The sequence below is a fragment of the Glycine max genome, chromosome 2 (assembly GCF_000004515.6).
Source record: "Glycine max cultivar Williams 82 chromosome 2, Glycine_max_v4.0, whole genome shotgun sequence".
NCBI lineage: Eukaryota > Viridiplantae > Streptophyta > Magnoliopsida > Fabales > Fabaceae > Glycine > Glycine max.
This window is the reverse complement of record NC_016089.4, coordinates 50,052,114-50,064,306: the sequence shown is the minus strand read 5'-3', so window position 1 is coordinate 50,064,306 and position 12,193 is coordinate 50,052,114. Positions and strand designations below refer to the sequence as shown.

The 12,193-nt window shown below is 28.5% G+C and overlaps 1 protein-coding gene across 1 annotated transcript; it reads left to right on the top strand.

Annotated features, from left to right (window-relative positions):
* The first annotated feature begins 220 nt into the window (after nucleotides 1-220).
* LOC100785756 (protein ACTIVITY OF BC1 COMPLEX KINASE 7, chloroplastic) lies at nucleotides 221-8,234 on the top strand. The gene is made up of 18 exons (XM_003518528.5): nucleotides 221-443; nucleotides 2,462-2,991; nucleotides 3,175-3,318; nucleotides 3,668-3,793; nucleotides 4,252-4,339; nucleotides 4,525-4,618; nucleotides 4,766-4,859; nucleotides 4,965-5,019; nucleotides 5,212-5,303; nucleotides 5,518-5,688; nucleotides 6,020-6,076; nucleotides 6,164-6,247; nucleotides 6,413-6,497; nucleotides 6,870-6,931; nucleotides 7,015-7,089; nucleotides 7,218-7,322; nucleotides 7,749-7,890; nucleotides 7,984-8,234. Exons 2-18 carry the CDS (start codon nucleotides 2,482-2,484, stop codon nucleotides 8,055-8,057), a joined length of 2,058 nt encoding a protein of 685 aa, XP_003518576.2. The 5' UTR covers nucleotides 221-443; nucleotides 2,462-2,481; the 3' UTR covers nucleotides 8,058-8,234.
* The last annotated feature ends 3,959 nt before the right edge of the window (nucleotides 8,235-12,193 follow it).

The following is a 12,193-nucleotide window of genomic DNA, read 5'->3' as shown; positions in this document are numbered from 1 at the left end:
TTACATTTTAATATTTTTAAAAAAAAAAAAAGAATAATAGCGTGACATAGTTAGGTTAATAGTTAGAAGAATAAATAAGGTTTATGACATTTGTGGCTTAGACAAGAAGGACGCAATTAATGATTATTGGCAAACAGTGAAAGACTTTAAAAGATAGTAGAGCCTTACACGCACACCGTGTGGCTTCTTTCCGATTTTGTCGTTAACACCGAAACTGAATCAAAAGTCAGTTACTTGCACTGTTCGGTTTGAAACTTAGAAGCAACAACATCCTTGTACCTCTTTCATTCTTATTTTGCCTTTGGCCGCGTATATAATATACTAACATTTTTTCCTTCTGGTGGTTGTTGGTACAAGGCAAATGATGAAAAATCTCAGTGTAAGTATGCTGGTAACTGCCAAGGTTTGCTGAATCTGTATTCGCTCAAGTAAAGAGGCAACAGGTACCATAATTTTGATTCCATGCTAAGTTTGTTCAAGTTTCATGCCAGTTGCTCAACTAATTTGTTCAAGACCAAATGAATATTTGTTGCTGTATTGAGTTGATACAATATTGTTGTTGTCTCTCGTGTTTAATACGATTACAAATTGCCAGCATGTTTAGTTTGATTTTACCTGTAATGGAATCCATCGGTTTTATGTTTGATTGGTTAGTTGGTCATGACTGATGATGCATATTCCCCATTAGCAACCTTTAATTTTCTTTCTTTGCATCAAAATCATGTTTCACCAAGTTCAACCCTAGTATATGATGAGGCTACCACCTTGCTGCCAGTTCCATTTTAGGGGACTTTTAAATTTTCTTAGATTTTAAGTTATTAAAAAAATGAGATAGGTCCTAATTGATGTTACCATTCCTGAGTTAAAATATAAAAATCTATTACGACTTTTTGTTTTTTTATTCATGACTTCAAAATCATATATATTTTTTTTTACGTTTAAATTTTTATATTTATTTGTATTTTCTTTTGTTTTGCTTTCAATTTTTTTAATTTACAAATAATTTTAATAATTTAATTATTAAATAAATATTTTAATTTTACTTGTTATTAATTTTATTTAATATATTGTATATAATTTTTATATGGTTTTATTTAATATCTTATATATATTTTTAATATTTTTTTATTTAAAATATTTTATATAATTTTTTAATAATGTTTTTTTAATATATTTTGTATGTTTAAGATTTAGATCATTTTTAATAATTTTATTGAATTTAATTTTTTTAAATGAAAGAAATAATATAAAATACTTAAATTTAAGATTTTAAAACAAGTAAATTTAAAAATTCAAGACATTTAAATAAAAATTATGTATTTTTTTTAACATAAGTATAATATTTGTCAATACAAACAAGTAGACGATTAATATAGTTTTTACTTCTTATATTTTTCTTTAATTGTATTATTTATGTTATATTAGTGTATTATGTTATTTTTAATTTAACTACTATTTTTATTACTAAATTATTAGATGTTGTTAATAGTAAATTCCTTTATAAAAAATAAATAATATTATTTCATAAATTATAAGTTAATATTTGTAACAATATATTTTAATGTTTATTTTAAAATTTTAGTTTTTAAAAATAAGTATTTAAAATAAAACAAATATTAAAAAAATATATTAAATATCATTATGTTAATTTTTTTTTATTTCATTTACAAAAAAAATCAAATTCAATAATATTATTAAAAAAATTATCTAAATTTTAAATATAAAAAATATATTAAACTAAATAATATTAAAAATATATAAAATATTTTAATTAAAACAATATTAAAAAAGATATAACATACTAAAAAAATCATATAAAAAATATAAACAAGATATTAAATAAAACTAATAGCAAGTAAAATTAAAAATATTTATTTAATAATTAAATAATTAAAAATATTTATAATTTAAAAAAAATTGAAAGCAAAAGAAAAAATAAAAGTAAATAAATAATCCTAAAACAAAAAACTTTAAACGTAAAAAAAAATGACTTCAAAGTCATAAGTTTAAAAATAAAAAAACAAAACATATAAAATTTTGAAGGCATAAAAAAATTAATTAAAATCTTAAATTTTTTTACACCTTCGATTAAAAATATTACAACTTTTAAGTCAGAAATCATAATGCAGTTTATTCTGCTTTCAGTAATAATTTAAAATTGATTCCAAATAAAAAAAATCTTAATAAATTTACCCCTTTTGGTTAAAGTCCCCATTTTAGGTATCAGAATTTTGGATGACACGCTTTCTTTTCTTCTCTCTCTTTTCTTTTTTAACACTTTAATCTAATTGGTTTCACCCTAACATAATTAAGGTGCTGAATCTGCATGTGGGCTAATTCCAAATATCTCGTACTTCGAGTCCTGTAAATTAAGCTTCTGAAATTGCAACACCTTGAAATATCTGACCTTGTCATGCGCTATCTCTTTTTCTTACCGTTTATCCTTGTGTTTGTTTTTAAGGTGACTTCAATTCATCTTAGATGACAGAAACAATGGCAATGCAAGGTTGTTATTGTCACGTCTATACGAAGTTGGCAACTCAAAGAAGAACACTGGACAATCTTAGTTTTTCAGGCTCAATTTCGGTTAAAAAATTGTCAAAGAATGAAAGGACCACAGGGAACAATCAATTTCATAGGTTACTCGTGAAAATGCGACAGACAGAAATGCCTGCCGCCTCAGAGTATGGAACAAATGAGTTAGTGAAAAGAAAGACAATGTTAGAGAAGACAGTGAATAATGGTTCAGCAACTTCAAAGGTAGTGAGAAAAAATGGTATCCCAGCCTTGAGCAAGACAATGAAATCTAGAAGCTCATTGGAAGAGCTAAAGGTTTTAGCCACAGATGAAGGTTTCAGTTGGGCCAATGAAAATTACAGTTCCTGGCAGAGATCTATTGATGTTTGGTCTTTTGTGGCTTCTTTGCGTATTCGGATTCTGTTGGACAATGCAAAATGGGCATATTTGAGAGGTTTCACAGAGGCAAAGCAGGTACGTACGTAGGTTCTTTTCGTTTCTTGCCAAAAATAAAATACTATTTTCCTTGGCCGTATTTGCATTTATTTATGTATTCATATTTCATAGCTGGTGGAAATAAATTACAAGTGTTTTTATTATTATTCAATTGGTCATGTTTCTGTTTGCTGACCTGAAGTTTTTTAATATTTTATTTAGAAAAGCAGAAGGCGGAAAACTGCCTCATGGTTAAGAGAGCGTGTATTGCAGCTTGGTCCAACTTTCATTAAACTTGGCCAGTTATCATCAACAAGGTCAGATCTATTTCCACGTGAATTTGTGGATGAGCTCGCAAAATTGCAGGTATTTCTGTAGATTTTGTTTTTCTCATTTTCAGATTCATCATTAATGTATAGATTCCCCTTTTTTTGTTAAAAGAATATAAGCAAAAAAATAGTTCATGTTAATTTAAAAAGTTTGTTAATATAATTTAATTTTACTTATTTATTTCAAAAAAATCTCTCTTAGACTATCCCTTATTCAAATTTGATATAAAGAATTATTGAAAATAAAATCTCAATTAAATAAAAAAATATTTTGAAAACAACTTTGTTAAATAAAATGAACTAACATTTTTAATCAATTTACATGAGTTTTCTTTTTCTTTCTATATTCAAGACCAGAAAGTAATTCTTAATATAACATTATACAGGACATGGTTCCTGCCTTCTCTCCTAAGAAAGCAAGAAAATTCATTGAGAGTGAATTGGGAGCTCCCATTAACATATTATTTGAGGAGTTTGAAGATCGGCCAATTGCTGCTGCTAGTCTCGGTCAGGTGATTCAACCAAGCCCTGCTCATTACATTGCATTTATTATTTTGGTTCAATTAAAAATTTGGTCTAATACTTGATATTTTTCATTTTGATCCTTACATTAAAAAGACTCACAATTTAACCCCTGCGTGAAAGCGTTTACCAATTACTTTACAGCCATTATTATGCATGGGTCAAAATGTAAACTGACTTTATGTACGGAAAAAAGGATCAATCTAATTTGACCTTATATTTTCATACACTGGATCTTTTCATATTGTTAAGAACTTGTAGCTTTATTCGAATTGGTCAAAATTTGATAAATATAACATGATAATATCCTAGTGTCGTTGGCATGTGGCTTTGTTCATTATTAGAACAAACTAGAACGTTAACTTCTCCCATCTTGTAGACCATGATAATAGCTTATTAATGTTGTTCTTAGTATAGTAACATCAATTTTGGAGGAGCCTATCTGTAGGTTCATCGTGCTATTCTGCATAATGGAGAAAAAGTAGTCATCAAAGTTCAAAGGCCTGGTCTGAAGAAGCTGTTCGACATTGATTTGAGTAAGTAGTGGTTACTTTGTTTGTGCCATTGACAAAAAACTTTACCATCTGGTGCCAAGACTTATTTATGCATAGCAGCATAGAGTTTAAGGATTACTATTTTAGTGAATACTTTTGTTTAGGGTTTAAGGATTACTATTTTATTGTTTGTTACTCTCACAAGTTTGCTTGTTTGTTATGTCCAGAAAACTTAAAGTTGATTGCTGAGTATTTTCAGAGAAGTGAAACTTTTGGTGGTCCACTTAGAGATTGGATTGGAATATATGAAGAATGTAAAACGTAAGTAATAAGCATTGAAGTACATCGTTATCAATATTTCATGAAGCAAAGCATATGTTAAATTATGTTCATTGCATTTCACCTTCTCTTCATTACTTTAGTTTCCAATGCCTTAATTTTTATTGTGCTGTTCATGCTACTTTGCAGTATTTTGTATCAAGAAATTGATTATATAAATGAAGGAAAGAATGCTGACAGGTTCCGCCGAGATTTTAGAAACATAAAGTGGGTTCGGATACCTGTATGTTTCTTGCTGCAACACAATCATCCCATTATAAACTGTATAAATTTTTAATGTCTTGTAAAAAATTGGATTTTGATCACATCTCCATTTCTTTTGTTGTAGCTGGTATATTGGGATTATACTGCATTAAAGGTGTTGACCATGGAGTATGTACCAGGTTTTCATCTTAACTAATGCCATGTGCCTTGTTTCTCATTTTAATTGTCTGACATTATGGTATTATGAGAAATAATATATTGTATATGTGGGAGCTAATAATTCTCTCTTGAAAGTGATATATTGTGTATGACATTATGGTAGAGAACATATTTTTCAACTGCTCCTATCTTTGGTTTTACTCCTGGGACAGGTATCAAAATAGACTATGTGGATACCTTAACTTCGCGTGGTTATGATCGATTACGTATCTCATCACGTGCTACTGAGGCATACCTGATTCAGGTGCACCACCTTGGTTCTCCCTAATCACGATCTAATAGTAATATCTGATGTTGAATATGGTTTTCGTTTTGTTACTCAGAATAAGTAAAATGCCTCTACCTATATTAAAATAAAAAATTGAAGAATGAATTGTCACTTGAAGATAGGTGTTACCATCACTTTTGTAGCTAAAAAAGTTGAGTTGATAAATAATCATTTTTTTTTTACCTTACAGATATTGAAAACAGGTTTCTTTCATGCCGATCCTCATCCTGGAAATCTTGCTATTGATGTGGACGAAGCGATTATTTATTATGACTTTGGCATGATGGGAGAGATCAAATCTTTTACCCGGGAGAGACTGCTTGAACTTTTCTATGCTATGTATGAAAAAGATGCCAAAAAGGTCTTGATTTGTACTACGCTTAGATTATTTAAATCCATATTGTTTTTTTTTTTACTAATAAGAAATCAATATCTGATATCATGATATGCTATTTTGGTAAGTGTTTAATTGATATCCATTGTTCAATTTCATTGTAACTTTCTCAGTTTGCCTCAATTAACTCAAACAAGCACAATGACATAAAACGGCTTTTGCCTAAGCACAATTACAATTGTAAATTTCAATCCAGCAAAAAAGAATTTGGCGTTGCTCATAACTTGAATTGATCAACTTAAGTGTCCCTGTTTCACACTTTTACAAACATACAACTATACAAGAAACAATGATGCAGGTTATGCAACGCCTTATAGAGCTCGGAGCCCTCCAACCTACTGGGGACCTGTCATCAGTAAGAATGTCAACTACTGCTTTTCAAATATTCTGATTTGTGTCTTGACACTTGATTGACCTCATAAATGATAAATTTATTTTCCAGGTGAGGAGATCTGTGCAGTTTTTCCTGGACCACTTGCTAAGCCAGGCACCAGATCAGGAGCAGACCCTTTCTGCAATCGGGGAGGTTTGTTAACATTGTTATATTGGATCAATGAATTCATAATAGTTTGAGTGTTTGTTTCAATCGAACTAAAGATTAAGCTGAAGGTGGAGAATCATTGTTTTCTCTTGGTATCTAGAGAATCTACTCCACACGTTATTATTGATTATTGAGGGCTTTCTGTGGCAGGATTTATTTGCAATAGCACAAGACCAACCATTCCGTTTTCCATCCACCTTTGCCTTTGTTCTAAGGGCGTTTTCAACACTTGAAGGTTTGCATCTTCTCAATTCTCTTACTGTCCCTCTCTATCTTTATCTCTTTGGTGGCCATTCTTTCTAAAAATTTAAACATGTCCTAACGTTTATTATTGATTTCACATTAGAATATGCATTATAAGATGGTAACCTCCCCATCCTTTCTTGGGAAAAAATTAACTGATTTAAGACACATTTAAGTAAACAACCAAATTAAATACATATCCAATAAATTCTTATGAACTTACTTATAAGCTTAAATGTTAAGTTGATCAAAATATGTATAAATTTGAAATTTATTGAAATAAGTAAAGAAAACAGCAAAAGGATATATGTTAGTTAGTTCTTTGTATTTCTTCATCATCTATTTATTTCATTTTTTCTGACAGGCATAGGTTACACACTCAATCCAAATTTCTCCTTTGCTAAGATTGCTACACCCTACGCACAGGTTCGAAGTTCATATCGTCCATGAACAAATATTGTTCTCATAGTGCATTAAAATGCATGCTCATACATTTCACTACGTTACAGGAGCTTTTAGAGATAAGGCAAAAGCAGCGCACTGCGCCACAGCTTGTGGAGGAGATAAGAAAGCAAGCAGATGATGTACCACACCTTTACCTTTGTTCCGGATGATGTTTCCTTATAATAGAAAAATCCCATTTATTTATGGCATTGTGCAATTAATGTGCATCCACTTTAATTGATAACGCTGCCTCGTATAATGCTTTTAGGCTACAACCTATACCATGTCTATGCCATACAGAGTTCAAAGAATAGAAGAGTTTACAAAGCAACTTGAGGCAGGGGATCTGAAACTTCGGGTACGAGTGCTTGAGGTCAGTTTATTTATTTATTGATTCTTATCGTTTACCCCATTTTTTTATTTTAATTCTTATGCTAGAAAATTATAAATTTTAGTCTCTACAATTTTTTTGTAGCAATTTATTATCGCCAAAAAGTGTCTATTAACAGTTGTATATCGTCCAACAAACTTCTCCGGACTCTAGTGTTAGCAAACAGAAATGTAACTTTTATATGATTAAAGCTTACAAATTTTTTCATATAAGGACTACAACTTAAAATGAAGATAATCATAATGACCAATTGAATAGTTAAATCTTTATTTTTCTTCACATGGTGTATGCTATGTGTGACCAAGTATTTCTAAGCATTTTCCTAATGAGAACAATTTTCTAATTCGGAGGTCGTTATTCTGGAACTTTTGTTTTGTAAATTTGAAATTATTTAACTTGATTTGCTAGTCTGAAAGAGCTGCTCGGAAAGCAACGGCTTTACAAATGGCAACTATGTATACCGTATTAGGAGCAACTCTGCTAAATCTTGGTATCACTCTGAGCAGCCAAGGCAACATAACTATTGCGAATGGATCTTTCATTGGTGCAGGTGACTATATATTATAAAGCTTTCTCTCAAGTTATTGTCTAATCATGTTCAAATTATTCTTAAGGCTGATAGATATAGCATTTCGATGTGCAGGTATTTTTATGACACTATTTGTCAGATCCATGCAAAGGGTAAAAATGCTTGATAAGTTTGAGAAAATGATATAAATGGTTACCAACAAATTCAATTCTTTCAAACTTGTGTAAAGTTGTCCTCATTTTCATTTTCTTATTTGTAATTTGTAATCGTTCAATCTTTTTAATTACACAAGCATAGCAAATTTCACGAAGTTTAAAGAAACATGATTGGATATGATGTCACTACAATACAAGGCATTTCATGGCTTCAAGACAGAGAAAAAAATCATATAGTTTTCTAAGTACACTCCGTCAAAAAGATCATAAAGTGGTAAAGCTTGTGTTGGACCGTAATATATCTACTCCTAAGAAAAAAATCCAAAATAATTATTATTTTAATTTTTTTTAATGTAATATTAATTATTTTTTTCACTTATACTTTTATATATTTAATAATCAACTATAAAATTTAAAAATAAATTAATGATGTAAGATTAATTTTATAAAATTATTATTTTTTTCATTTTTTTTATTATTTTTTCTTAATTTATATAAAATAACTTAGGATGATAATTATTTTAGGATGAAATATGATTAAACAAAATCTATCTCAGTAAATGGGTTAACAGTCCGAGCAAGAATAAAAATATTAAAAAATATGAAAATTATAAAAAACAAAATATAGCCAAAACCTACGTGCAAGAGAGTGACATGGGGTTGCAAGATAATAAATGACTGATGTATCAATTATTTGTTTACTTAAGCAAACTCCTATCCATATTTTGCTTCTGTATTTCTCGTTAAAAAAGTGATATGTGGTTGCAAAAATAACATTAAATGACTCACGTATCAATTATTTATTGACTTAAGCAACTTCTGTTCCTGTTTGCAACTGGATTTTCCTAGGAAGTGAACGAAATAAGTGCATGGTTGTGGGTCCTCAGCAGTTGGTTCGTAGGCTAAGGTAGTATTTAAATCAGGTTGGAAATGAAATAAATTATTTCGATAAGTAAATACCTTTTTTGTTTATTTAAAATATTATTTATTTTTTTATAAAATTTAATCTATAATATTTTTTGTAGTAATTTTTTTTAGATTAAAAATATTTTTCATTATAAAAATAAAGAAAATGTATTGATAACTCATTAGAAGAGAAAAAAATATCAATGATAAGGATAATTTTAAAAAAATATAAATTTTAAATAAATTTATTATTATTAACTAAGTTAATATTTTTTTTAATCTTAATAAATTTGATAATTGAATCTTATATATAAAAATAAAAGAAATATTCACTTTGGGTATATTTATGGTTTTTGACATAAATTAATTACTAATTCCAACCGTAAATATTTCTTATTAATATCATGACGAACAAAAACAAAATTAATCTTAAATAACTTTTGATTTTATAAAATAGGGTTCTTTAGCTGCATTATGCTATTTTTATTTTAGACAGTGAGGACCAAAACAAGATGCGTTTAAGAAATAAAACTCATCAGCTAAGGAAAGTTCGTTCATAAAAAAGGAAAGTTCGTTCATAAAAGAAAGATCAGGTAAAGTATGTATGAAAACTGATATTATTTGTCTTTTTTCTAATTAAAATAATTCAGATAATCAATTATTTTATTTTAAAAAATAATGGTTAATTTGTCATGGAATTGTTAATTTTTAATTAGAGGAGAAAAACGTGTAAAGTGCATAGATAATTAAAATTTTTTTTAGACGTTTTTTCTTCCATTTTATTTATTTTGATTCTTTTTACATCACACTACCATATTTTTATTCGTCCTTCCTTCTATTTCTCTTTCCCAGATTTTTTTTTCACCCAAAATTGAGAAAGACAATGACCGGCGCCAAAAATTTGTTGACTAGGTTAGCAAGTGTACCAACTTTTCACAAGGAAGTCCGAGTGTCGAATCCACAGGGACTTTGTTTGTACTTATATTAATGCAAACCCAATTTACAACCTAAGAGATAATAAATTTAAAATAAAAAATAGAAAAAGATAGAAGATAAGAAAAGATAAAATTAGAAGATAAAGGAAAAGATTAAAGATAAAATTAAAAAAAAAAAAAAAGGAAGAAGATTAGAGAAGTGAAAGATAAGAAAGATAAAAGATTTAGATAAAAAAAAAATGGCAAGCCTATTTTACTTATCTATCCCTCAAATGCCATGAAGTTCTAATTCTAGATGTTTGCTTTGACGCATAAGCATAATGCAATCACTCTATGCCTAGCAATGATTTTATTATGATATCTTTTCTTCTCTTCTTGTTCTATCAGAAGTTATCCTTTCCCGAGAGCGTCTAGGTGGGGCTCATGACCGGTTTTACAACGAGAATGGGTGAAAAAAAAGAGAGGGAGTAAATGAAACCCTAGGAGAGGGTTCTGTCGTGGTGTCTTTTGTCCCTTGGGCTGGCTCTCTATGTATAGTTTATAGCGGCTCAAGTGGGCTCTTAGCGCGAGCTTCTGTTGGATCGCGGGCTTAGCGCGTGACGCGCGCTCAGCGCACGTATTGGGCTGGGCCTGCTTTAGATTTTCTTATATTCTTCAATTTTTCTTGCTTCTTTGCTTGTTACACCTCCAATTTTTATATCTGCAGCCAAAATTCAACAAAACATCAATTCTTTAATATTTAAGCGCAAATAACTGCTAAATAATTATTTTTAAAGACAATTTTGCCTTATTTTCTATTATCAAAATACAATTATTTAGCAGTTGTCAAAACCCCCAAATTAAAACTTTGTTTGTCCCCAAGCAAATCAAATTAAAAGCAGGCTCCGAATGCTTCAACACTTTCAATGGCTACAATTTCTCAGACAGATTCCTCCCACTGGTCCTTTCCGCATTTATCATAATCCCACAATGGAAGCATAAATTACATCAATATGAGATTGGTTAGTATCGGAAATCAATCAAGTTGGTTTGTCTCACTTTCCTCCTCACAAGGTTAGGGTTTATCTCTACCCACAAACAAATGCCTGGGGTGACTGTTTATTTATAGGACCTGCAATTAAGATTCTCAATTAAATTAAAGTTATTCTTGGTGTGGGCGAATGTGGACGCTTATCCCCCTTGGGGTTCTTCCATAACTTGAATAATTGTGCAATCTTCCAGGTGTGTTTGTAAGGAGAAAACAATAATAAGTGAGAGATAGAATAAATAAAAATAGGAAAATAAAATTAAAATTAATTTAAAGATTTAAATATATTTTTGATCATGTAATTTTTTTTAATTTTTTTTGTAAATTTTTTTTAGTCATTATAAATTATGATATTTTGTTTTTTATTTTTAAAGTATTTTAGATAAACAGTAAAAAAAATACATTAAACAGTTATAAAATATTGTCTAAAGTACTTGAAAAATAAAAAATAAAATAATCACATCTTATAGGAATTAAAACGAAAAAAATTACAAAACCAGAAATGAAAAAAAAAACAATGCTCAAGAAGCAAAAATGTAGGGAAGCTTAATTCATCTATCTGAAATATCAGTATTTGATTTAAGAGAAATAAGGAAATAATGTGTCAAAAAAAAACACAATAAATCAATCTTATTATGTCTTAAATATATTTTTTGCTTGTAATTTAGTTTTTTTTTGTCACCATAAAAAAATCATTTTAATCTTTATAAAATATGTTTATTTTATTTTTTGATCTTTGAAGTACTTTAAATAACACTTTTAACTATAAAAAATATTTTGAACCGTAAAAAACTATTATCTAAAGTGATTTTAAAATAAAAAATATAATTAACATATTCTATAAAGACTAAATAAAAAATAAATAAATTTATAGGGGTAAAAACAAAAATAAAAATGTTAATTAGAATGATAAAAAAGATATTTAAACCTCTTACTATTTAGAATCAATTATTTTTCACGGCAATTAATTGTCATACTTTCTCATTTCTAAGTAGTTTAATGTTCTTTTCCTATGGTTAAGCAAAGAAAAAGAAAGATGTGTATTTCACATTTTTCTATTTCTCTTCTCTCTTGTAACAACTCATATTTCTCATTTATTTTTATTTTCCCTCTTTTATTTATTTATTCATAGCTACCAAACAAATTGTAAGACTTTATTCTCATTGTAAGACTTTATTCTCACTAGAACATCCACCATTCCTTTAAAGACATGTTATAAGCTAAGTGAAAGTTCATAAGACATAAATTAGGAACTGAAAAATTAAAAACTTTTAAATTAGTTAATTTATCTGATCAAAATA